The following is a 25,602-nucleotide window of genomic DNA, read 5'->3' as shown; positions in this document are numbered from 1 at the left end:
CGCCATCATGAAGATCGGTGGGATAATTTCCATGCCCCATCTCTGCATGAAATTCCCCACCCCAAATGGGGTCGGTGTGGTCCGTGGCGATGTCCAGTCCGCCCGGAAGTGCTACACCCGAGCGGTCAACAGACGCGATTCCGGTCCGTCTTCCCGGGTGAACACTATAGCCAAAGAGGAGGCCAAAGAACGGAAGGAGCAACCCGAACCTTCCGAAGAGATAGAAGAAGTTCCCCTATCCGAGGACCGCCCGGATAGGAAGATTAAAATTGGCCGGGCCCTCACCCCCGAGCTCCGAGCGGAGGTTCTGAGCATACTCAGGGAGTATGCTGATATTTTTGCGTGGGGACCCGAAGACATGCCCGGGATCGATCGATCGGTCATTTGCCATAAGCTAGCCGTCGATCCCGCAGCGAAACCGGTCGTACAGAAGACACGACACCTATCTTCCGATCGCCGCGAGTTTGTTAGAGAGGAGGTCAAGAAAATGGCGGCGATCGAGCACATCCGCCCGGTTATCTATCCCGAGTGGGTGGCAAACATTGTTCTAGTTCCAAAGCCCCCAGCTTGGAGGATGTGCATAGACTTCACGGACCTCAACAAGGCCTGTCCGCTCGACCCTTATCCTCTACCGAGCATTCATCAAATGGTCGACGAGACGGCCGGGGCCGAGTTGATGAGCTTCATGGATGCCTTTAAGGGGTATCACCAGATTATGATGCACCATGAAGACGAAAGCAAGATAGCCTTCGTGACCCCGGACGGGCTGTATTGTTACCGAGTGATGCCGTTCGGCCTCCGGAATGCTGGAGCGACCTATCAGAGAATGGTCAATATGCTCTTCGCCGATCTATTAGGCCGAACGATGGGGGCCTATATTGATGATATGCTGGTCAAGAGTCGGGACCGGTCCGACCACACTCGGGACCTCCGGGAGTGCTTCCAGATCATGAGGAAGTACCAGTTACGGCTGAACCCGACCAAGTGCACATTCGCGGTTCAGACCGGCAAGTTCCTCGGCTACATGATGACCAAGAGAGGAATTGAGCCCAACCCGGCCAAAGTTAAAGCGATTCTGGACATGCAACCACCGTCTACCGTTCGGGAGGTCCAGCAATTGACTGGTCGGTTGGCAGCCCTCAGCCGGTTCCTCTCCAAGTTAGCCGAGCGCGCTTTACCTTTCTTCAAGGTATTGCGAAAAGTTAATGGGTTCGTCTGGGACGAAGAGTGCCGAGCAGCTTTCGATGAGCTGAAGGAGTACCTCATGTCACCTATTGTGCTCTCAAAGCCTGAGCTCGGAGAAGAGCTAGACGTGTACCTCGCCGTCTCCGATCGTGCAGTAAGCGCAGTGTTGTGCCGAACCGATCCGGAAGGGGTCCAGCGACCGGTGTACTATGTAAGCCATGCGCTACATGGTCCCGAGCTCCAGTACTCCCGGTTGGAGAAGGTCGTCTACGCCCTCTATACCGCCGCGAAGAAGTTGGCTCCCTACTTCCAGGGTCGAGCGATTCGCGTGTTGACCGATCAGCCGATCGGACCAGTCCTTCGCACCGCCTCTTCATCCGGCCGCCTAGTCAAATGGGCGTTAATGCTGACCCAGTACGCGATCGAATACCGACCGAGACCAGCAATCAAAGGTCAGGCTCTGGCAGATTTCTTGGTCGAGTGCACCGCCCGGGATACCCGACCCCCCGAGGTTGAGGATCCCGAGGCCGAGTGGTGGTCGCTAGCTACTGACGGGTCAAGTAGCAAAAAAGGAGCGGGCGGAGGAGTAGTGGTCACGAGCCCAGAAGGTTTCAAGGTGTATTTCGCTCTGATGTATCAGTTCCACCCGACCAACAACGAAGCCGAGTATGAAGCATTTGTGAATGGCTTGCAATGCGCTCGGGACTTGGGGGCTGAATACATCCGAGCCCAAACCGATTCTGCGCTCGTGGTCGGGCAAGTTCTCGGAGATTATGAGGTCAACGGAGAACGTCTACAACTATACCGAGACCTCGCCATGGAGAAGCTTGCACAGTTCCGGGGGTACACCGTCCGACATATACCCCGATTGGATAACGCCGATGCGGATATCTTGTCCAAATTGGCCCAAGATGCCCCGGAACACATGTCGAAGATAGCCCGGATCTTGGTGATCCCCAGACACAGTATCCATCGCCTGCCGATCAATCCAATCCAACCGGTGGAAGATAGCTGGATCACTGATCTGAAGGAATACCTCGAGCACGGTCGACTCCCAGACGACCCGCAGCGTGCTCGAAAGGCCAAGCTGAGAGCCCCGAGGTTCCAGGTCTCGAACGGTCGTCTATATCGACGATCGTATGGAGGTCCTCTCATGTGATGCCTGACCGCGTTTGAAGCGGATTTAGTGATGAAGGAGCTTCACTCGGGGATCTGCTCCTCGCATCAGGGAGGTCGATCCCTGGCTCGTCGTATCATGGTGATCGGGTACTATTGGCCGTCCCTCCAGCTAGACTGTGAAAACTTAGCTCGGGAATGTGAGACGTGCCAACTATACGCCCGGATGCCTGGACGCCCGGCAACGTTCTACCAGCCGGTCACGACCGCAATTCCTTTCGCTAGGTGGGGGGTAGACATCTTGGGCCCCTTTCCCCAGCTGTCCGGTCGGAGAAGGTTCGTGATCGTCGCCGTGGATTACTTCTCCAAGTGGATAGAAGCCGAGCCCTTAGCCACGATCACATCTCAGCAGTGTGCTCGGTTCCTTTGGAGAAATGTCGTTTCCCGTTTTGGCGTGCCCGTACATCTCATCAGCGATAACGGTCGCCAATTTGTGAGCCAATATTTTCAGAATTTCTTGGCCACGATCGGGACAACTCATGTCCGGTCATCTGTCGCTTACCCGCAGGGAAATGGGCAAGTGGAAAATGCTAATCGGACGATTTTGGAAGGTCTGAAAAAGAAGTTACACTCGGCCGGTCGTAGTTGGGCCGATGAGTTGCCATATGTCTTGTGGACTTATCGGACGACCCCGAGGGAAGCTACTTCGGAGACCCCTTTCGCCCTGGTTTACGGAGCTGAAGCCCGGCTCCCGATCGAGGCTTGGATCCCGACCGATCGAGAGAGAACCTACAACGCGGAGGACAATGAACATGCCATGGTATGGACCTCGATGCGGTCGAAGAAAAAAGAGAGCTAGCCGCTCGGCGTATGGCCGAGTACCAGAAGCGCGTCAAGAGCTCGAAGGACGTCCGGGTCAACCCTCGTTATTTTCAAGTCGGAGATTACGTCTTACGACGAAGGGAGGCCAGTCAACCTTTAGAAGGGGGAAAGCTAGCTCAGAATTGGGAAGGGCCGTACATCATCAACGCTGTCATCCGGCCGGGGACATACCGACTAGAGACAACGACGGGTCGGTTAATAGAGGGGACTTGGAATTCCGAGCACCTCGTTCTTTTTAGGCATTAGCCTATTTTTTGTATTTTTAGACGAAGTGGAGGCTGGACCTGCGAGTTAGTCCCGGTCGTCGTTTCTATGTAAATTTTATGATTGTAAAATTAGTTCAACCGCCTGCGAGCGGGAAAGTTTAATGTATATACGATCAATGATTGCTCGACCGTTTGTATGCGGCGGCACGATCGGTTATTTCCTTTCACCCTCGTCATGAGCAGATCATTTCAACATTCAATCGATCGGGCGAAGTCTGTCGACCGGTCAAAACGCGCTCCACATAGGCGGACACTCAAGTCACGCCACCGATTGGGGAAGCCAGGAGCTCTCGGCATTGTTCCCCGATCCGTCCAACTTCTGTCCACTATCGCACCCACTCGTGCCTCGAGCGCACAATAGTGTGGGGGCTGGGATAAGGAAGTATGGTACAAGGCCCGTCGCTCGGTTACATTCCGACCGTAGAGGCTTGCTTATTCTCGGCCCGTCGTCCGGTTGCATTCCGACCATAGAGGCTTGACAATTTTTTCGGCGAAGGCCTGGAGATCGGATAAACCCGATCGTTTGGCCAGTTTTGAAGTCGAAACATCGAACGCACGACCAGGCCGTGAGGTCGTGAGGTCGGGCGTTGAGTGGATCGTGTATCGCGAGACCGGGCCTAAAGGCCAAGTGGTCGAGTGATTAAGATCAGTGTGTGCAAATTGAAAGGCAAGGAAATAAAAGACGAGCAGCACGAGACGGAGCAAAAATAGAACTTTATTAACAAACAAAAGTTGCCCGGTACAAATCGGGACCGGGCTCCCGACTAAGGTCTCTTACAAAAAGAAGGAAAGAAGCCTAAATCTACTTCTTCGCCTCCTGAGCGCCGGCGGTCGCCTCTTTCCCGCTCGGGGCAGCCGCCGACGAAGCCCCAGGCTCGGGTACCTTGGCTTTCGGGGTCGGGGTAAAGGGGGAGGGACCGGGATCTGCCACGTCCGGGGGTAAGGCCGACAAGACCAGTTGGAGATCATCGGCGTCGAGGGCCTCCTCCAACCGCTTGCGGATGCGTTCAAGCATTTTCTGCTTCCCGGCCGTAAAGGCCCATTTCCCGAACGAGACGATCAACTCGTTCCCGACCTCGTCTCCTCGGGCTGCGGTTAGGAAGGCCGTGCCCAGCTCCTTGTTCTTGAAGGCCGCCCGCACCAGATCGCTCGGGTTCTCGAGCTGCGCCTTCAGCTCCCGGGCCTCCCCAATCGCCCGGCTGGCGACCTTCTCGGCCAGCACCCGCTCCTCATCACCCTTCTTCAGGGCCTTCTGTGTCTTCTCTAGCTCGGCCTGGAGCTCCTTGATCTCCTTCAGACGGCGAGCGGCCGTCTTCTTGTGGTGATCGGCCTCCTCGGCCAGCAAAGCTTGACCCTGAAGAAGTTGGGTCGCCCGGGAGATCTGCAACACAAAGAAGATAATCAAAGTTAGCCCGATCAACGATATGTGGGCAAAGAAAGATTAAAAGCTGGGACTTACCTCAGCAAGATCGTAGCCGATCCGCTCAGCAACCTGGGTCGGGGTCATCTTCCCCAGGTCCGCTCGGGCTGGCGCGGCATTGCCGATCCGTGCCAGCACGGATGCCGGCTCCCTCTCCCGCCCGGCCGAAGGGGTCGGGCTGTGCTGCTCACGGCGGCGCTTCAGGCCGCCCGCCTCGGTCGCGCCCTGGTCGGCGACCTTCTCCTTGCCCCGGGCGACCTCCACCCGAGTGACCAGGACGTCCGGCTGCTCCACGATGAAGCCCTCGCCCGTCGTCACGGTCGAGGCGCTCAGAGGTCGGGCAGATGGGATCTCCTTCTCCCCGGCCGCCTTGGTCTTGGCCTTCTTCTTCCCGCCGAGCGAGATCTTGACGGGTGGGGGAAGGGCGGTGTCTTCATCGCTGAACTCGGCCATAGCTGCAAAACAAGAAAGTTAGTTAGATCGAGGTAATAGGTCCGGTCGGGAAAAGTAGCTCGTGCCAAACCTTTCTTCTTTCGTTTGGACGGCTTGGCGACCGTCACGCCCATCGGAACGGGCAAATACTTCTCCGGCAGCTCGTACGTGGGGGGCGGGAGCATGGCAGCTGCGAGACTTTCAGCCGTCCGGTAGATTGTGTATTCGTGCACCTCGCTCGAGATCCGGCTGACCGCGTCCCTCAGCGCCTGCGTCTCGGCCGGCACCACTTGTTTCCGGAAATGTGTGCTCCAGACGCGATCGACCGGGAAGATCCAGGGCTCGTACTTGAGGGAGAAAATCCTGTTTTTCCACCCCTTGTTGTTCCCGGGCAAGCCTCTGATCGAGCACATATCCGTTCGGGACTGCAGCATCAGGAACCCACCCCCGTAGCGGCCCGGGAGAACCTTGATCTGGTAGATGAAGTTAAATAACTCCATCGTGCATTCGGCCCCGTGCCGAGCGCATATCTGTGGGAAGCAGGCCAAGATCCGATGTGCGTTCGGGCAGATCTGGGCCGGGACGACTCGGTAATAGGCCAAGAAGGCATTTAGGAGGGGGGTGAAGGGAATGGCGATCGGGGCTGTCAGGGAGTCATAGTGCATCCCGATCCACTTGCCCCGATGCCTGTCAATTACATTTCCCAGCTGCCGGTTCGTGTCGAATTCTGCCCGACCCCTGAGTATTTCGGCAATCCGAGCCGCCTCGCCTTTGGACAGCAGGCTCATTTCTTGCTCGACGCTCTCGCTGTTCAGGAACTCGAGCTCGACGGCTGGTCTGGCCGGCCCGGCCGGGTCTTCTTCGGTCTGCTCGGGGGTATTTTCTCGATCGCCCCCTCGAGGAGCAGCTTCCGGGTGGTCCCCAACCACCCGGGTAGGCGTTTCCCTAACGCCCTCGGTTGGAGAACCCCGCCCGCTTGACGTGGCTCTCTCTTCTTCTTCCTCGCTGGAGCTCCCCGATCCGCTCGAACTCGAGCTTGACGATCCTGAGGAGCTCGATGCATTGTCTCGCTCGGCGGCTTGCTCGGGGGCTGGCGTCGCTCGGGGACTAGCGTCCGGGGTGTAGGATGTCCTACCTCCTCGTCGCTGATGCGCTCGACCTCCTCGTCGTAATCAGCAATCGAGGCGTTTTGACTGTCGGAGTTCGTCATATCGATCTACCTAAAGGTCGGTCGGAGTTAGTAAGGACTTGAGACGTCCGGGACAGTTAGTTGCCCTAGCAGTTCTACCTATAAATAAGAGCCTAAAGTAAAGAGGGGGGTTGAGGGCTTACCGATTGAAGGAAGATTGAAGTTTGAAGCTTGAGAGTTGAAGTTTGCTTGCTCGACTGCCTTGCTAAGCTGCTCTGCTCGGGACTCTCTGAGGGTACCGACCGATGCGAAAGAGTGAGGAAAGTTCAAATGAGGGCCTCAAGGGCCTATTTATAGGAGGACATTTAGGCGGGAAATGGGCCAACTTGCCTGACACGACCCGCGCTGAATCCGAGACGACGGATGGGATCGCCAAGGCCGGCAGAGGCCGACACGTGGCGTAGAATGGAATGACAGCTGGCGGGTCGGCTTGGTGGCTGACGGTTGGGCTTCTTCATCCCGTCCCGTTTTTTCCCGACTGATCAAAAAGGCCCGGGCTGGGGGGCTCTTGGTAGGGAATATCCCGACCGACACAGCTTCACCACGACCGAGATGCCTTTGTCCTTTTGTCTATGTCTTTGCAGGTAACAGGTCGGGCTCCTTGAGGAGAACCCGGTCGGGGTCCGACCGGGAGTTACCCGAGCGATGCTATGAACCCCGAGCGGTGGTCCTTAGGCGAGAGAGCTGGCTAAAGACACGTGGCGGCTTTCTACGACGACAGGCAGGGCACCCGGGAGGGGGACGCGTGGAGGCTACGTGGAGAGCATGCCGAACGGCCGGAAGCTTGTCTCCGGCGTCGCGGCTATAAGTACCCACAGTAGCTGCTGTGTAGGGGACTTTTGGACGATCGATAGGTTGTTATTAGAGAATCCCGACCGCTCTCAGTCGGCACTCAGAGCAACCAAGTAGATTGTACTTAGGAACTCTACCTTGATCAATAAAGAATTACTTGCTTTACTTGGTCTTGTGTTATTTATATTGCTTACGTAGAATTAGCAGTATCAATACCTTAAGATATTGTATTGGGTAAATTATATTATTTTAAAAAAAATAAATATAAAAAATAAGTTAATTTTCATATATCGCTTTCGATGGAATCTCATTGCCGAACGACACCGGATACCCCGCTATACATACACAGTACACTCTGGTTGAAACTTTATATAGCAACTTTGCTTTTGCAGTTCACCAAGCCGGCAAGTCCTCTGATCTCTCCCCTTCTTCTTCTTCGTTAGAATAAGAATTTTGTTTGTTTGTTTATAACAAATCGTTGAAGGTTTGTGTTGTTTTGTATTTAGATTCTGGATTTATTCCTTTGCATGGTGCTTAATGTTATTATTTTTATTAAATTTTTGTTTATATGTAGATCGATAGAAATTAAAATGGAGGTTGAAACTAAAAATGGCGGTTCAGAATCAGGGATGAGGAGAAGAGGGTGTTCCTGCGGTAAGGACGATTTTCTCCCTGAGGAATCGTTCAGGAGCTGGGGCAACTACGTCAATGCGCTGAGGCAGACTCCGGCGCGGCTGAGGGATCGGGTGTTCAGCCGCTCCTTGGACCAGGTGGAGCTCGCCGCCAAGTCGCGCAGCCAACACGAGATGAAGAGGAACCTTAACTGGTGGGATCTTATTTGGTTTGGCATGGGCGCCGTCATCGGCGCCGGAATTTTCGTCCTCACCGGCCAGGAGGCCAACCAACACGCCGGCCCTGCTGTCGTCCTCTCCTACACCGTCTCCGGCCTCTCCGCCATGCTTTCTGTCTTCTGCTACACTGAGTTCGCCGTCGAGATACCAGTTGCAGGTAACATTTTTAAACAAATTAAATTTCTTATTCATTTAATTTTTCGTTGACTAAGTTCCTTGATTCTCTTTCCTTTTTGTATTTTTCTCTTTTGTTTTTTTACTTAGCTTGATGTTGTTGTTGTTGTTGCTATTATTATTATTATTATTATTATTATTATTATTATTATTATTATTATTATAATAATAGTTTTTGATATTATATTTATTGTATTGTCATTGTTGCTATTATTATTATTATTAATTTAAAAATAAAATATACAATAAAATTTTCCAAGTAAAAATTAAGTAAAATCATATATACATTCTCAGGGAATATTCTCCTGTCACATGCACATGTTTTATTGGGTAATAACATGAAAGAATAAAAATTATGATTCATATCGTTTTTCTTGATCAATCAAGACAAGACACCTTAACGGAGAATGAAAAATAGAGTGAATATAGTATTATTTAAAAATTAATTCACTTCATTTTGAGATGGGTATACAAATAAGGGTGAGAAAACGGAGAATGAAAAATAGAGTGAATATAGTATTATTTAAAAGTTAATTCACTTCATTTTGAAATGAGTATACAAATAAAGGTGGGACATGATTTTCGTATTTAGTGTTTCAATAGGGTGGGTATTAAAGTCTTCTCCTGGAAAGTGACATAGTCTTCGGTGGGTATTGAAGTCTTCTCCCTCCATAAAAGCTAGCTGGCTTGTGAACCTGACATAGTGTTCGGTGGGTATTGAATAGTCAATGCTCCTGTTTCTTTGGAAAGCAGTCCGCCCCTCCATAAAATAGAAAGTGAAATCCTCTATTGATAAATTATTAATTATTAATTGGTGCATTTTTTTTTTTCTTGCAAAGTAACGTTATCATTTAGTTTGGATTGAGTTAAGATATGTTTCAAAATTAATTAATGTTTTTTTCAATATGTTGTGTAGTAATTAAACTTGGCTTTATATCTTCTTAAATTATTTAATATTTAGATTATATGTTTGCAATTATCAAATTATGTGTATTTAGTTAATAAATTATGTACATTTCAATGATGATTTTGAGTTTTGGCTAAAAATATAGATTGATTGTAATTTCATTATTTGTCAGGTGGTTCATTTGCCTATCTAAGGGTTGAACTTGGCGACTTTGTGGCCTTCATCGCTGCCGGAAACATACTTCTTGAGTACGTGATCGGCGGAGCCGCAGTTGCTCGTTCATGGACTTACTACTTGGCCACTCTTTTCAACAAACACCCCGAGAGTTTTCTCATCAAGGCTAATGCCCTGCACGAAGGCTATAATCTCTTAGACCCAATCGCCGTGGGAGTCTGTTTCGCCATTTGCATCATCGCAATCCTCAGCACAAAGGGCTCTTCACGTCTCAACTACATCGCCTCCATCGTTCACATGGTTGTGATTGTGTTCATCATCGTCTGCGGCCTCATAAAATCCGACCCCAAAAACTACACCCCCTTCGCGCCTAACGGCGCCCGCGGCGTCTTCAAGGCGGCGGCGGTGCTGTTCTTTGCGTATGTGGGGTTTGATGCGGTTTCCACCATGGCGGAGGAGACCAAGAACCCTGCTAGAGATATCCCCATTGGGTTGGTGGGTTCGATGGCGATCACGACCACGATTTACTGCGTGATGGCGGTGACTCTGTGTTTGATGCAGCCGTATACCAGTATTGACGTGAATGCGCCGTTCTCGGTGGCGTTTAAGGCGGTGGGGTGGTCGTGGGCGCAGTATTTGGTGGCGTTTGGGGCGCTGAAGGGGATGACGTCGGTGTTGTTGGTGGGCGCCGTGGGACAGGCGCGGTATCTGACCCATATTTCGCGGACTCATATGATGCCGCCGTGGTTTTCCTACGTTGATCCCAGGACGGGGACGCCTATAAATGCTACGGCGGTTATGATGTCGGCGACCGCCGTCATCGCCTTCTTCACCAAGCTCAGCATTCTGGCCGACCTCCTCTCCATCTCCACGCTCTTCATTTTCATGCTCGTCGCGCTCGCGCTCCTCGTGCGGAGATACTATGTTTCCGGGGTTACCACCGTCGGGAACCGCAATAAACTCATCGGATTCCTTCTTCTCATCCTGTCATCCTCAATCGCCACCGCTACTTACTGGGGCGCTAGCACTAATGGGTGGGTTGCGTACTGCGTTACGGCGCCGGTGTGGTTCTTTTCCACGGTGGGGCTCTGCTACTTCGTTCCTCGCGCGCGCGAGCCGAGGCTTTGGGGCGTTCCGCTGGTGCCGTGGCTCCCGTCTTTGTCAATCGCAGTAAACATCTTCCTCCTTGGATCAATAGACAAAAACTCTTTCAAGAGATTTGGACTGTGGAGCGGTGTTCTTCTGATATACTATTTCTTCTTCGGCCTCCACGCGTCGTATGACACCGCCAAGGAGCTGGAAAAGAGCGCTGAGTGGCGGAAGATTGAAGAGGGAAGTGTATCTGCAGCCGCTGCCGCCCCCGCGGCGGTGGCAAAGCCGGGTTTTGATGATGTAGACGCTACCAATGGTTCCAATAATGCTTCTGGGAATTAGTATAAAGTATCTATGATTTGTGTATATGTAGTGTTGTCTTCCAAGTTCCAACCCCTCCACATTTCCCTTTTGGATTTAAGTAAAGGAGACAACTAATTAAACTGACCTTGAAGCTTAATTTCAAGGATTCCGGTCTCAAGATTGTGCTAAGTTGAAATTCACAAGAGCAGACTTAGTGTCACAAGATATGTTTTGCACCCTCTGTAGTTAGGGAGTGAAAGTCTGCTCCACTTTCTTAATTAAGGTATTTATGCTACAATCAATATATAGGTTGGGTTTGATTTTTAGATCATTACATTTAAAATTTATTACATAGATTTTAAATTTATGTTTTCTGGATCACTTTTATTTTATGATGTTACAATTAATAATAAGTTCTGTGAGTGAGGGAGTCCCAAGAAAAAAAATCTACATTACAAATTTGAGTGAGAAAGTAAAATCTAGGTGTAGAATTTGTTTCAAAATATATATACATGACATTATGGTCTAAAATGCATTTTATTTTCCCATGCCAATTGGTGTGCTAAGCTCTTGAAAAGTCGTTGAGCACATTCATGCCTTTTGTCATATATCTATGCAGCTAAATTATTGTGGGCATGATAACTTGAACTTGTTACTTCCTTGTGAGTTGTTATACCATGGATTGGGGTCCACTTTGCAAAGTAAATTCGGATTTAAAATATATAATTTACATACTTAATGTTCATAATTTATATACTAAATGTTTACGATTTATCTTTTACAAAATTTTGAACATTTATTATGTAAATTATGTATTTTGAACCCATGTACACTAATACTGTCAAATTGGGCTGAAACCCGCGAGTTGATCCGCACCCATTCTGCAATGGGACGGGTTAGGGTTATGAAAAAAGTAGGCCCGTGAAAGAACAGGCCTGGCCTGCTAAGACCCGCAACACGCGCACGCTATGGGCCAACCCACGGGCCAAGTCCTTTAAAAAAAATATATAATTATATATATTAATTGAATAATATATATCAATTTTTTTTGTAGCGTATTACAGGAAGAGAAGAATTCAATTTGAATTTTCCTCTTCTTGTAATACACTATATCTTTGTTTGGTGTGCATAACAGTGATAATAAATGTTGACCCCAATGTTAATATGTTTATTCTTTTCATTTATAAAATTATTTTTCACAAGAATTAAAAAAAAAAAAAAAAAAAACTATAATCCACCAGCCAGCTTGGGACGGGTTAGGGTTATATGAACCTTAGCCCACGAGTCGGCCTGCAAAAGCTCGCAAAAAATTAGGCCTGTAGTGCTGCAATGTGGCGAACTTAATGGGGTGAGACGATCCGCTTTGACAATACTAATGTACACCTTGCAAGGTGAACTTGGATCCACAAAATAATTTGTCCTTTCTTATCCTCTTGTAGTGAGTTAAATTTATTTAATCTATGGATGAGATGTTATATAACCCATCATAATATCAAATATCAAATATAAATAATACATTAACTAAAGAGTCACTTAGTTATCTTCTTATATAAATATCTATAAATTTTGAGTTATTATATATATAAACACATTAATTGAATAGCATACCCACCAAGACTATGTGGTCTAATGGTATTCGGGTTGGACTTTCATTTGGAAGGTTGTGAGTTTGAGCCTTAGTGGAGGCGTTATTGGTTCTTTGTGTTTCAATAGGTTGAGAAAGTATATGAACAGATACTACATTGTAATAGAGCCAGTGACATTCAAAAAAAAAGAATAGCATGCCCATAAATAGGGGAAACTATGGTTTACCTCATTGTCAATTCCAATTCCCATATTTAAATCAAATACGAGTATGTAATTCTCAAGGTATGAAAGTGTAATTTTCAAATATCATGGGGCCTAAATGAATGAATTATGAATTACAAGGGTATAAGCATAGTTGTAGATCAAAAATAATAATAAAACTCTCCGTAATATTCTGTACTCAAACTATAGAGAAAATAGATCCGTGGAGTTCGATGACACGCTAGTCTTCAGAGTTGAGAAGAGAAGAGACGAGACGAGAAAGAGCTTAGTGATTCTTCAATGGCGGACGAAGAAAAGCCATTGAGGAAGATGGCTGAGGCTTTCAAGAACCTATCCAACTCCATCATCACTTCGCAATCACCTGAAGAAGCTCAGCTAGAAGTCGGCGCATTCTCTCGCGCCAGTTCACTTGTCTCCCCTCTCTTCCGCTGCCTCGGCATCGCCTTCAAGTTCGCCGAGCTCGACTATGTCGCCAAGGTATATGTGATTGTATATGCACTCAACTTGTACGGTTCGATTCTCCATCTCTCGATAGCCAGATTGATTAAAGTTCCTTGTTGAATTTCACTGCGAAATTGATTGATCAAAGGGGGAAGAGGAACAATTGCAAAACAAGCTCTAATTTCGGAACTGAAAGTAAAATTAACCTTTTTTCTGTGGCAATTTTATTTATTCGTTTTTATACAGAGTTTCTGTAAATGGAGGTTGATCACTACTAGGAAGTGGCATTAAGGTATCTGTGTATGGTCTGCTTCATAGACATTCATAGTTTTGTTTCTCTTTGGTAAAATTTTACTTATTGATTTGTATTTGTAATTTATACAAACTAGTAAGTGAAATTTGAGGTGTACATTGATTACCCAACTGAGTTGTTAGTTCTTTTATTAGGTAGCAGTGTAGCACTTTTGCCTGTAGAAGTCTGCAATCAATGACTGTTGTTTCTATTTGGTTCTGTGACTGTTTAGATGGTAGACAAATTAGTGTGCAAGTATGGCTTTAGAGATTGGATATACTAATTAGAGTTCCATGATGATGGTGGCAGGTTGATGATCTTGCAGAGGCATCAAAGTCGATTTCAACATTAAGAGCAATGATGGATTTAGATATTGACGGAAATTGTGTGAGAAGAGCTGGCAGTCATACAAGGAATCTGTTAAGAGTGAAGCGTGGGATAGATATGGTTAAAGTTTTGTTTGAGCAAATTCTGGCCACTGGGTATGTTCATCCTCTATGATTAACTGAATTCTGTCATGAAAACAATAATTTTCTGGTTGTTTCTCTCCTTACACTGCTTATGGTGAAACTAGTAACAGACTTTTTCTATTTTGACAGAGGAAACTCTCTGAAGGATCCAGCTTCAAATGCTTATGAGCAGGTGTTTGCTCCTTACCATGGATGGGTAATAAGGAAAGCTGTAGCTGCAGGAATGTATGCTCTTCCCACTAAGGCACAGCTGTTAAACAAGCTCAATGAAGACGGTGAGATAAATTCAGTTTTAGTCTTGTTTCTCAACTTCAGTGACTTTGTTCAATCATCAAAACTAGTGTTCCTTTTTGCATCATGTGACAATAAAGTTCCTCTTTATCTTGGTAGATCTTATAATGCTTTACTATCCCATTCAACTTCTTTCAACATATGAAGCTTTTGTTTGGATACCCAGAAACTTTTGCCTGTGTAGTGAATGTAAATCCTCCATTTCCTTTTCCCTAAAATGGTGATACAAATCTAAGCCCTAACTACATTGTCTAAGCTAGCTCCGCCCTTGTGCCCTTAGTATCAAATGATACAAACTCAGACCCTAACTACATCACAAAAGCTAGCTCACGAGTGTATGTTTGGTCCATTTCTTATATTATGGCCCAAAGATTCATTAGTAGCTGGAGTGGGACACATCAAATGGTGAATATTCCATTTGAAGAATTCTCCAAATGGAGAATGGTGAATGGAAAAAGGGTAAAGAAGTAACCAAAAACATGGGTGAACAGTGCCATGGAGTTTTCGATTTAGATAACCCTTCTCCGTTTACTTATATTATCTTTTCCACTACAAAAAATTGGAGAAGGGAAATGGAAAAATGGAAAATATGTTCATGTTGAAAAAGTGGAAAATTATCAACATGAACATATTTTCCATTTTTCCATTTCCCTTCTCCAATTTTTTGTAAAACTGGAAAATTTTCCACTTAGTGAGTTAGTAAACACACTGGCACTCTTTCTGGATGTAACATGTGAACTGGTTTTGTAAGCCTCCAAGTATTTAACTCCATCAACCATCTCAAATGAAGGGCATTCACTAATCACAATTGATGTGTAATATGGCCAAGTCTTATGTGGGGAAGAGTAAGGAAGACATAACATATGTGTACATACAAAAAGTCACAACTGTTTTTTTTTTTTTTTTTTTTTTTTTTTTTTGGGTTGAGCTTTGTGTTTATTGTTTTTGCGCTTGGATTGATTATGCGATTTTCTCAATTACACAGTTAATTTGCTCATTGTTCTGTTGAGGTCTCTCTTGTCTTGTAAATGTTCATACCTAATCTTGGGCACCTGTTTTCATCTGATTGTTAATCTATTTCTTCTTGTGCCATTTCAGAAGCCTCTGCAAAGATTCACATGGAATGTTATGTTGCCTCGGCAGCTCCCATCGTCACCTACATTGACAAACTTTTCATTTCAAAAGAATTGGGTACAGACTGGTGAATATGGAAGAAATACAGACAGATCGCATCATCATCAATCACCTCAATGTCTACTGCTCCGTATTTAACTGTTGTGTAGTATCTCAGAATTAATTATTCCTAAATTTAATGCCGAAACTTTGCAATCACAGAACTCCCTTTATTGTAGTAATTATATATATAAGTATACACACGTATGGCCAGATTTTTTATATTACTTTTTTTGTTGGGTAAATACATGTATACCCAGAATTTTAGTGGCAATAATGATGTGACAATGATAACGTGTAAAATTGTAAATAGTTGATAAGATTATATATAAAAACATTTACCATTTGAGAAATAAGTTTAAAAGTATTTTTATTTGAAAAATAAGATTTAAAAATATATTTTTTTGAGAAAAAAAAAAAAAACCTCTAAAGTTGTGCCATTTATGAAGACATTACGCACAACCTTGGATTGCAATAATTCTTTCCTGTGACAACTTAATTAAATTTGTTTAATAATAATAATAGTAAAGAATCATGGTAGAGTTAAAAACTTAAAATGGGGATCAATAAGTCCTAAGCCAAAATAATCCAATCCCATAAATTGTGGGTCACGTCTATAACTCAAAAATCACTCAAAATAATTTGCTAGTTTTACTTAAATGAGTTAGATATCTGAATTCTATCCCATCTACCCTTTTTTGGGCATAATATACACAATTCAGTGCAAGCAAAATCCAAAATGGAGCAGTTTTCTCAGACTTGACTGAGCTGCAACGTTCTTTGCCGGCTCGTTTTCATCTTTATAGAGAATGTTGGGCGTTTCTGTTTTTCCCTCCAAATGGATCTCTTTGGCTTCCATGTTTTGCCTTCTGTAGCATATATACTGTTGAGTCCTGTTAGAATGACTGTAGAGGAAAGATAACTTCCAAACTCGATTATTGCACTCCATTTATTTCTCGGGGGGAGTTGTTGCATCCGCCTCCAAGCTACCACGCCTCTTCTTTCCTTCACCGTGCCTTGACCTTCTTGGTGCCTCATCCTCGCTTTCACTTTCGTCATTTCTAAGACTATTTTGCAGATAAGGAGCTTTGTCATCGGGTCCCCCGGCTGAACTTGCCATCTCTTTATCCTTACCTTGATCTGACCCTGAACTGAATCTATCATTTCTATCACTACCTGGTGCTTTCGGATCTCTTTTACCCCGATAAGAATTTTGCAGGGCTTGTGATGGAGGTGGGGCGAATGATGGAGCCATCCCAACTGGTTGACCAGGTCTCGGTGGGCCTGCAGATCCGGGACCCATTCCACCCATGTATGGCCCCCTTCCTGGACCCATCATCATTCCAAATCCACCACTTGGCGGACGATTATGAAACATCATATCACCGGAGAACCTTGGACCACCATATGGAGCAAAAGGACGTGGGCCCATGCCAAATACATCCATAGGAAAACCATCAGGTGTTACTCCAGCATAGGGAAACCCTTCACCCATCATCCCTGGGGGAAACCCCCGCATCCCAGGATTTCCAGGGAGTGGCCAGGCACCACGTCCTAAAGGCATCATAGGAGGCCAAGCTGTTCCCCGGCCCCTTCCTCTGCCTAGGGCCACTGGTCCAAAAGCTTGACCAAAGCTCTCATCCTCTTCCTCACTTTCTTCTTCCTCCTCTTCTTCATTGTCTTCAAATGGTACAATATCTGGATTCTCATTCCCTCTCTCAGGATTCACACCCTTTGCCTTCTCTTCCTCTCGTTTTGATTCTGCTGCGAGTGAGATTGCCTGAAAGAATAATAATCCAATTCACCAAATTATTTTCAATGTTATAACTTTTATTTAGAAATCATACTGTACAAAAACTGCATGCTTTCCCAATAGTGTACGCTGTCAAGAACTAGATGCCCTATGAATAACAGAATGTAGTTCAGCCATGCAAAATATTTCAACAAAATGAACTATGCAGTCCTAAATAGGGAAGTCAAATATGTTACAAAAATCTGAGCATTTCATAATAATATCTGCTACGACATAATAGTAGGTGCAACTGTAAAGCTTCAACTAATCAACAAATAAATTCCTTGTGTAGATACATGCAAAGGGTTTCATTATCTGTGTACTTTCAATAGTCAAAGCCCACTTATCTTGACAGTGAATATAATGCATCAAATTAACAATTGGTAATGCAACAAACTTGTCATTAACACACAAACATGAGAAAATTAAAAGTTAACAAGAACCGACAGGGTCCACACATTGGAAACTGTTTAAAAATCAAAGAAAGCAAAAGGCTCAAACACTAAGCATAAAACCACAAAAGATAGTTCTCTTTCTGTATTACTCTGTATATAATAAACAATGGCTATATGAGTATATGACAGAAAACAATCGAAACATGCATGCAGGCACCAGGTGTCTTCAACACAATCATGATGCTATATGCTGATTTAAACAAAATATATAGATAGATATCCAATTCATCCATGTGATACGGTACTCAAGCCAAGACCCTAACTCCACCACAAAAGCTAGCTCATGAGTGGAGGTTTGGCCCCAACTCAAGTACCACTCCACAATCTCTTGTGGAGCCGATGTGGGATCGTATCATTGCCACCCCTTGAGTAGCCGACGTCCGCGGCGGCTTATTCTAGATGGCTCACACTCCGGACTCTTCTCGGCACCAGGTAGCCCTTTTCCCCTTTGGATGGCTTCACTCCGGACCTTATCCCTTTTCTAGGCCGACACCGGATGAGTGGACGGCTTCACTCTGGATAGCTTTCACTCCAGACTCTTCTCGGTTCCCTTTGAACCTTATCAAGCATCGGGTATCCCTCTTCAGGTAGCCCTTTCCCACCACACTCCAGCCTCTCAACAAGAGCACCAAATGATACGGTACTCAAGCCAAGACCCTAACTCCACCACAAAAGCTAGCTCATGAGTGGAGGTTTGGCCCCAACTTAAGTACCACTCCACAATCTCTTGTGGAGCCGATGTGGGATCGTATCACAGATGCAGGAAGTCAGGAACAAGATGCAAACGCATGGACTCATTCAATAAGCTAATTATTCATTAAATTAGTTATTTCTTTTTCCTATTTCCACTTAGGCTGTTAATTTGTTTTTACTTCCTATTTTCATGCTTTTTACCGTTGGCTTCCATAGGTAGTTAAGAGCTTTGGCTAGGTTGAGAATAATCATCTGAGAATTATTTGGATTAATGACTTTTGGGAGAGGAAGAACTCCAGAACTCTTCAACTCATTGTTTTACTGCTTCATTTTCTTTTATCTATTTGCAACCATAGGTAGATAACCATCTTCCCCCATTCCTCCGGCACGTCCCTCCAGCCCTGTTCATCGTCCAGTGACGCGTTCCCAGACCTCCAGGCACGCAACACCATGCCATACAGTCTCGTCTTTCTTGTTTTTAAGTGCAAGATTGCAAAACAGGTGGCAAAGAATACTATACCAGTGGCTCCAGTTTTCAGACACAGTGACAAATGTAAAATAGACATGTTTTCTACCTCTAACAGGAAAGACACTTTACAGAAAGGAATTAAAAAAGAACGAAAAGCATTCTGTACCATAAGTTCACTGTCTGGCTCAAGATACAACAGGGAAGCCAACTGCTCCCCAACAGAGGCCTCTAGTTCTTGACAATCTCTGCTAATCTGCAATAACATGAAGATAACTGCTGTGAACAAATGAAGTTGGTTATAAAAATCAGAGAAAGTCAAATTATTGAGGCAAATCAGATATACCGAGAATTAATATCAAAATATTTTCAGCTGACTTAACATTGGAATTAGCCAATCAGTGCATCACTGATCATTTATTTATTTCATGAAAGAAAAGGTCATAATAATCATTTTTTCAGAGAAAGCTTAGCAATGATGGACTATGGTAAACCTGTATATGAGGTTTTTCTACAAGTAATCTCTCACCTTCATACGTTGTGCTTTATACTTCTTTCACAAGGATACTTATGTTATAGTCCTATTCTTTAACCACTTTGACAGTTAACCCCTTAAGTAAGAGTGACCCCCATCATACCTCAATTACACAAAGTTAACAACTTTGAATCCCTCTACCATCTAGCTTTGGATAGACTAAGGTGGTTATGTTTGTGTAGTTGAGGGACCAACAGTGACAAGCTTTATTCTTTCTTAGTCCTGGAGAGAATCCATGATAAAAGGACTAATAGTTGCTAACTTTGTTGAAGAGTGTTAGAGAGTTGGAACCAGAAAAGGAAAATATCCTTCTTTTTGTGTCTTTAAGTCTTGGACTAATAAATGTGTTCTTGTACATCAAGGTTTCCATGAAAGTTACTCTGTATAAATTTTTTTTTTTAAAAAAAAAAAAAAACATTTTCTATCATGTTGAAACAGTATATCATTGCTAAAGAATAACAATTAAGCTCCACAAGTTCACACATCTTCTTACTAAATAAAGAACCATAATATACTTTGATATTCTTGAGAGAAAATTGCAGAGTAGGATTTTAGACGAATGCCTAATAGCTGTCATTCTGCAAATCTCTGCAGCAGTTGCACTTGCTTGAAACCAAAAGAAAGAAATCAGTTGAAGCCAGTTTGGTCAAGGGAAAATTATTGCCTAATATATTCTTAAAGGAAATTCCCAAATTCAATTGAAGCAACTATATAATTTTTACCTTTCCTCTACATTATGTTACAACCATCAGTTTGGTTCCATCTGGAAACTACGATTTATACTTATTTTTTTACCCTTTCTATTACATCTTTTGCCAAACACCTTGGCATTCAATGCCACAAGAAAATGAACATACTAAAACATGTCAAGGGAATTGTTGGTTATTCAAAGTTCCACTTTGTACCTTCACTGGTAAGTTCTCATTGTATGGGTTTCTCAAATGACGAGTCTTCTGGAAGGACAATTCACATAGCTGCATTAAAGAAATCGATGTAGCACACGTATGAGTTATAAAGTCTGAAAAATAGGGACAAATTAGAACAAGAACATACCAGGAACCACTGAGATATTAGTAAGGTGCAAGTATAGAACATGTAACTAAGATCCTTAATTCAAAAAAAGTAAACAAGATTAATAAAATGAACCCACAAAAACACATTGTTCAATCATGTGTACTTAAATGGAGATTTTCTTGTGCAATAATGAGTTCAACTGCAGGAAAGATGCACCATCTAAAATATAAATGCAAGTATGCAACTAAAGCTGAAGAAAAGCAAAAGAAGTCAGTAGAACTTAAACTTAGATGACCTTAGTTTCAAAAAACACTCGCGCAACTTCTGCTGGTGAAACCTAAGGAGTAAGAATACACAATGAGAAATCGGCTAATCTCAGACAGTGAAATGTTGAGTATATGCAGTCCCCTTTACTCCTTTCGGTTGAGGCCAGCCTTGTTATCATCTTCAAATTTCAAAAAATCCCACTAAAACAACAGTACATTCAACTTTCAGGGCGTCAGTCCCATGAATTTGTTCTTCTAGTTTTGTGTCTAGTTAGTTAAATTACATATCAAGCCTCAATCCAGAAAGGAAAGCAGTAGACTTCCAGGTAAGCAGAAGCTTGTTTGAATGCACAAAAGATTCACAAGTAAAGAGATGAAACAGTTTTAGGGAAAAGGTGCAAGATTGCATAATGCTTAGAGAATGGAAAATCAGAACACAAAATAACAATTAAAATGAATATACCTTCCCTCTACATACTCTTTAGTCCAGCAAAGCATATTTCAAAGAAAACAATGACTCTACAAGGGAAGGACTCAAACATTAAAATAAAAAAGCCACAGTTCCTCATTTGTAGAGAAGTAGCAAGTTGCATCACAAACTTCATTTGTAGATTTTTTTTTTCTTTACCTTGCATCAACTCCAAGCCAATAGAAAACCCTAGTTTTAGGCAAGAGTGCATAACTGAATACATCCAAACAAAGTAACAAATTACCACACTGAACATCCTCACAGTGAAAAAAAAAATAGATATTCTACAGATGCTGCATGCAGGACATTAAGCTCTCCTGGTTGGATAATTGATGGTAAGTATAGAATCAGATAGGAGTCCAAACTGCAAAGAATGGTAACTTTTATGGATGTAATAGAATCGACCAAGTCTAGATAATTGTTCAAACAGAAAAGTTTTTTCAACATCTCCTCACATCATACACCCACACTCACCACCCCATTCCATTCCCTCCAACCTCCGTTGCCCAGTTGCCCTACCCCCACTTCCCCAACTTTTCTTGACCCATATTATCCCACTGTTTGACCATAATACCCTACCTCATCCAAGCCATCTCTCAGCTCATCTCTGACTACCTACATACCAAATGATCCGCAGAACCCCATATCTCATTGACCACACCCCACCCCACCTTCCATCCCATTCCATAAAGAAAACAAGAATAAATAAAATAAAGCAAAATTTTTGTTTTCAGAGTAAACAAGCATAAAGTAAAGATGTTACCAAATAGGCCCACATAATATAGACACAAAAATAAGAATATTGTATATTAGGTTGAATAAATCATTACCAATATACCAGTACGCAGAATAAGAGCATGTGTCTGGGTATATATTTTCTTTTATAAACATGTAAGAACGCAATGATTCCCAACGAACAGCACAAAGGATAAAAGGTTCAAAGAATTAGCTAGTATACAAGATCAAGAGAGTTGAGATACTTGAGAAACAAGAAAATGAAAAAGTGCATGCATATAACTATATAAGTCAGCAAAAAGCCAGTATCCATTAACCATTTGACCATGGGAAAACAAAAGGAAGTACCTTTAACCATTTGACAGAAAAGTTTCGTCCATAATGTGCAGTTCCATGCTCATGCTTCCAATTTCCTCCTTTAGTAGCACCACCAATTCTGGATGTCATCTTTGCACAACCCTAATCAAACAAAAAACATACAAATTGTCAAATGGCTCGTCTAATTCTAATTCTTTAGATAAACAACAATTGGGTTTAGCCTCATAACTTAGATTCTTTCAATTCCTATCAAAGACCTAATAAACCATTGATATTCATCTTTTTAACTATAAAATTAATTGTTGGCATCATGACTTGGAATGCACAAACAGGATAGTGGATATCCTGACTACCTGAAAGTGTCTAGTTCGATTCACTGAAAAGATCAAAATGACATTTTCCATAGAATCAAATGCTTCATTTAGTTTAGCCTCATTGCTTCTTTGAGTTGCCCATACTCCTTGTTGTACTGACAATTCCAGATTCTCACGATTGCAACTTTTGACTATAAAGTACCTAATTTAATGTAATGACATCAAATAAGCAATAAGCAACAACTGGATAAGTAAGCAATATATTATGTAAAATGTTATAGAAGTATATTTCTTCTTGTTCGGAATGGTTGAAAACAAAAGCAAAAAGGGGCTAAAAAGTAGAGCACGAACATGAGTCAATGCATGAAAACAGAGAAAATGGGTGTTTGAAAATATATGCCTTACGGTTCAGTGATTTAGTCTTATTCCATACCAAAGCAGCTAATAATAGGTTTTCTTAGACCAGTTTCACAGTGGTCAGGAAACCAAGTAAAATGAAATAGAAGAAGAATGAATTCAATTTCTGTAGGGACAAAAACTCTCCCTCTTTCGTTGTTAGTTTTAGATAAGGACGAAAACATATTTTTAAATAAATATGATGATACCCAGAACCAACATCAAGTAGGGGTCTTGGAAGGAAGATGAATGCAACCTTACCTCTATTTTCTAGAGGAGTTTTACGAGGATTGAATCAATGATAACAAGAGATGAGCACTTGAATGACTTGATCACTAAACCAAGTCCAATCTTCAAAAATTTATCTTTAAAAAAAAAAATAGAGAGAGAGAGAGAGAAAAGCTGTGGAGAAGAATTGCCAATCATTAAAAGAAAGAGAGTAAATAAAAGTTATATATATATAGACACACAAACACCATGATGTCCAAAATCACTGCAGACAAGAAACCATAGCAATAAGACAATAACTCCAAAAATCCTGTGCCATCCCAATCAAAGAGCACAAAATCCCTTGTGGATATAACAAATAGAAATTCAATGATTTTGTTCTGGTTGTAACAACATAAATAAATAAATCACAGCAAAAAGGTTTTTCCTTCTTCTTCTTTTTTTCCTAAAGTAACTAAAAAAACAAAATCTATGTCATATTTATGGAGAATTCAGTCAATTTACCACTTCAATGAATATTATGTTATTACATGTCCATTAAAACAGGTATATTAGGAACAGATGTAGAACAAATGTTATGTTTCTATGAAAGCTTGAAGAACTAATTAGACCTAGTTACAACCGACAGAGAACTGAATCATGTTCACAAGTTAAGTACATTAATTTATTATATAACCTAATTAAAGATCTTGAAACTCTAAACACACCTAGATGTTCCTTGAGGTAGGGGTATTGCACTCCTATTGGTTTGATTTTGCTGTCCAGTGGAAAGTGTTTGACCCTGGCTGCCCTGTTGCTGGACCTGTTGAACTTGTTGATTTGGCTGCTGTTGAGGAAAAGCTGATTCTGTAGTTGAAGTTTTAATGGCTTGACTTGCACCAGTAGGTCCCTGTGCATTCTGAGATTTTTCTGCCTGGGGTGCAAAATTTGCATTCCGGTTCTGGTTAAACTTGTTTGAGTAACCATAGTTGTAGGATACTAATTGTTGAATTTTTTGAAGAACCTCTTCTACAGGAGGTGGAGGTCCAGGAAGTTTAGCATGCCTATACCGGCAGTCAGGACCATTTGGACAAAATCCCAATTTGTACCTGAATGCATAACCATCCATCAGAAAAACTCTCTGCAATACTACAGAGGCATAGTCCAAATTTATGGGAGAATGATAATTACTATGCTAGTGAAAACAAACTTTCAGAAACAAGAAAATGGTTTTCTGGAAAAAGAAGTGTGCAACTATACTAGTGACTCTATTCCCTCAAATTAGCATTCACTTTGAAGAAAAAGAAATCATGATCATAAAAAGTACTCAACCATGTATGAATCCAATTCGGTAACTGAAAACGAGTTGTTTACCAGGTGCAGATAAAAATGTATATTAACTTCAGTAAAAATTTAAAAAACAATAATAAACCAAAAAGAAAAATCAATTATCAGCTCGAAATCTCGAATTACTTCATTCCTTCTATGGTTCTATCATATCATAATGGATAACAGTATAATAGTACTACAACATATTATGTACGATATGTGTACTCCGTAATAATCTTTAAAAAAAAAAAAAAAAAATCCTCGGCGAGTTACTAGAGAGATAGATAAGAAGAGAATCTCACATGTTGCACTCCTTGATGTCTTCATTGGTATGCTTATAAACACAGTCCTGTTCGCGGCACTCGCCATAAATCCGGAAGAAGCGGCATACGGGCATCCTGGACTTGTCGTACTGGTGTAGGAAGCCGCAGGCATCGCCTTTCATGCAGAGAGACCGCAGCCAGTGCCGGCACACAGTCTGGCGGAAGCTCCGGCGGTTTCCGCCCATTCCACCACCGTCGGGGGCGGCGCCGGCAGGGGCTGAAGCGACGTTTGAGGGATTAATAGAGTTCGGACCAGCAATCGCAGCATTCTGGTCCGATGACTGGAGCACCGGCACGGAGGCAGTAGGGTGAGTGGGGCCCGTATCCAGACCTCCCTCGAAGTCGAAGCTTAGACCTCCTTCTCCGTCGTCCATTACGTACTTTGTTTTGCTGTTTATGCTTTCTCAGGAATTGGGGTTTTGGTGCCTAAATTGGTGGTTTTGTGAGGAGGCATTTTAGTGTAATAGCTATTATGTCCTTGATGTTTTGGAATATATCAGTGCTTACCTCATAGTTTGAAAAATAGATTATTGCACCACTTGAAAGCAAAAATCTTACGATCACTCGCCGTTAGAGGAGCCTTAAATCTCCACTAGTTGTCTTATTTTTATCAAAGGATAGAAACTCTGAGTTACACCGAACAAAAATCATAGACAGAAATTTATAAAATCAAATTCATATTCATTAAAATAATATCGCAGATTTATAAAAATGACACTAGTAAGTTTTTTTTAGTATTACTGATTCTGTTACAGTGTAGTATATGTTAGTCAATATCGTCCTTATCGAAGGATAGAAACTCTGAGTTACACCTAAAAAAATCATAGAAAGAAATTTATAAAATCAAATTCATATTCATTAAAATAATATCGCAGATTTTTAAAAATGACACTAATAAGTTTGTTTTAGTATTACTAACTTTGTTAGTCACTTCGTACCACTAGACCACAAGGTCAACCTATGAATCACTTCGTACCACTAGACCACAAGATCATACAGTTTCATCTTATCATTAATTTTCTCTGTCATCT

At 43.2% G+C, this 25,602-nt stretch overlaps 3 protein-coding genes across 4 annotated transcripts; 2 read left to right on the top strand and 1 right to left on the bottom strand.

Moving 5' to 3' along the window:
* The first annotated feature begins 7,596 nt into the window (after window positions 1-7,596).
* On the top strand, window positions 7,597-10,975 carry LOC109165498 (cationic amino acid transporter 1-like). 2 transcript variants are annotated; one of them, XM_019314296.1, is made up of 3 exons: window positions 7,597-7,686; window positions 7,857-8,290; window positions 9,387-10,975. In XM_019314296.1, the coding sequence occupies exons 2-3, from the start codon at window positions 7,873-7,875 to the stop codon at window positions 10,820-10,822; spliced, it is 1,854 nt and encodes a 617-aa protein (XP_019169841.1). In that variant the 5' UTR covers window positions 7,597-7,686; window positions 7,857-7,872; the 3' UTR covers window positions 10,823-10,975. The 2 variants fall into 2 exon arrangements, with proteins under 2 accessions (XP_019169841.1, XP_019169840.1); XM_019314295.1 differs by having other exon boundaries at window positions 7,620-7,766.
* A 1,801-nt stretch (window positions 10,976-12,776) lies between these two features.
* LOC109165499 (accelerated cell death 11) lies at window positions 12,777-15,521 on the top strand. Its single transcript, XM_019314297.1, has 4 exons — window positions 12,777-13,069; window positions 13,635-13,807; window positions 13,925-14,070; window positions 15,185-15,521. The coding sequence occupies exons 1-4, from the start codon at window positions 12,872-12,874 to the stop codon at window positions 15,289-15,291; spliced, it is 624 nt and encodes a 207-aa protein (XP_019169842.1). The 5' UTR covers window positions 12,777-12,871; the 3' UTR covers window positions 15,292-15,521.
* Window positions 15,522-15,784: 263 nt separating this feature from the next.
* LOC109165497 (30-kDa cleavage and polyadenylation specificity factor 30-like) lies at window positions 15,785-25,008 on the bottom strand. The gene is made up of 7 exons (XM_019314293.1): window positions 24,551-25,008; window positions 23,648-24,028; window positions 22,356-22,518; window positions 22,033-22,143; window positions 20,106-20,174; window positions 18,835-18,921; window positions 15,785-17,039 (listed from the first exon to the last, which is right to left on the bottom strand). The coding sequence occupies exons 1-7, from the start codon at window positions 24,943-24,945 to the stop codon at window positions 16,209-16,211; spliced, it is 2,037 nt and encodes a 678-aa protein (XP_019169838.1). The 5' UTR covers window positions 24,946-25,008; the 3' UTR covers window positions 15,785-16,208.
* Between the last annotated feature and the right edge of the window lie 594 nt (window positions 25,009-25,602).

The sequence above is a fragment of the Ipomoea nil genome, unplaced genomic scaffold, assembly GCF_001879475.1.
Source record: "Ipomoea nil cultivar Tokyo-kokei standard unplaced genomic scaffold, Asagao_1.1 scaffold3069, whole genome shotgun sequence".
Classification (NCBI taxonomy): Eukaryota; Viridiplantae; Streptophyta; class Magnoliopsida; order Solanales; family Convolvulaceae; genus Ipomoea; species Ipomoea nil.
The sequence above is the reverse complement of the archived record's forward strand: the minus strand, read 5'-3'. Positions and strand labels throughout refer to the sequence as shown.

Bases quoted from the DNA above. Each gene is read 5' to 3' on its own strand.
- LOC109165498 (XM_019314296.1), top strand. From the start codon at position 7,873: ATGGAGGTTGAAACTAAAAATGGCGGTTCAGAATCAGGGATGAGGAGA. The intron at 8,291-9,386 runs GTAACATTTTTA...ATTATTTGTCAG, and splicing joins CGTCGAGATACCAGTTGCAG to GTGGTTCATTTGCCTATCTA.
- LOC109165499 (XM_019314297.1), top strand. From the start codon at position 12,872: ATGGCGGACGAAGAAAAGCCATTGAGGAAGATGGCTGAGGCTTTCAAG. The intron at 13,070-13,634 runs GTATATGTGATT...TGATGGTGGCAG, and splicing joins AGCTCGACTATGTCGCCAAG to GTTGATGATCTTGCAGAGGC. The intron at 13,808-13,924 runs GTATGTTCATCC...CTATTTTGACAG, and splicing joins GAGCAAATTCTGGCCACTGG to AGGAAACTCTCTGAAGGATC.
- LOC109165497 (XM_019314293.1), bottom strand. From the start codon at position 24,945: ATGGACGACGGAGAAGGAGGTCTAAGCTTCGACTTCGAGGGAGGTCTG. The intron at 22,144-22,355 runs GTAGTCAGGATA...TTGTTTGATTAG, and splicing joins ATCGAACTAGACACTTTCAG to GGTTGTGCAAAGATGACATC. The intron at 20,175-22,032 runs GTACTTCCTTTT...TCTTTAATGCAG, and splicing joins TTTCTGTCAAATGGTTAAAG to CTATGTGAATTGTCCTTCCA.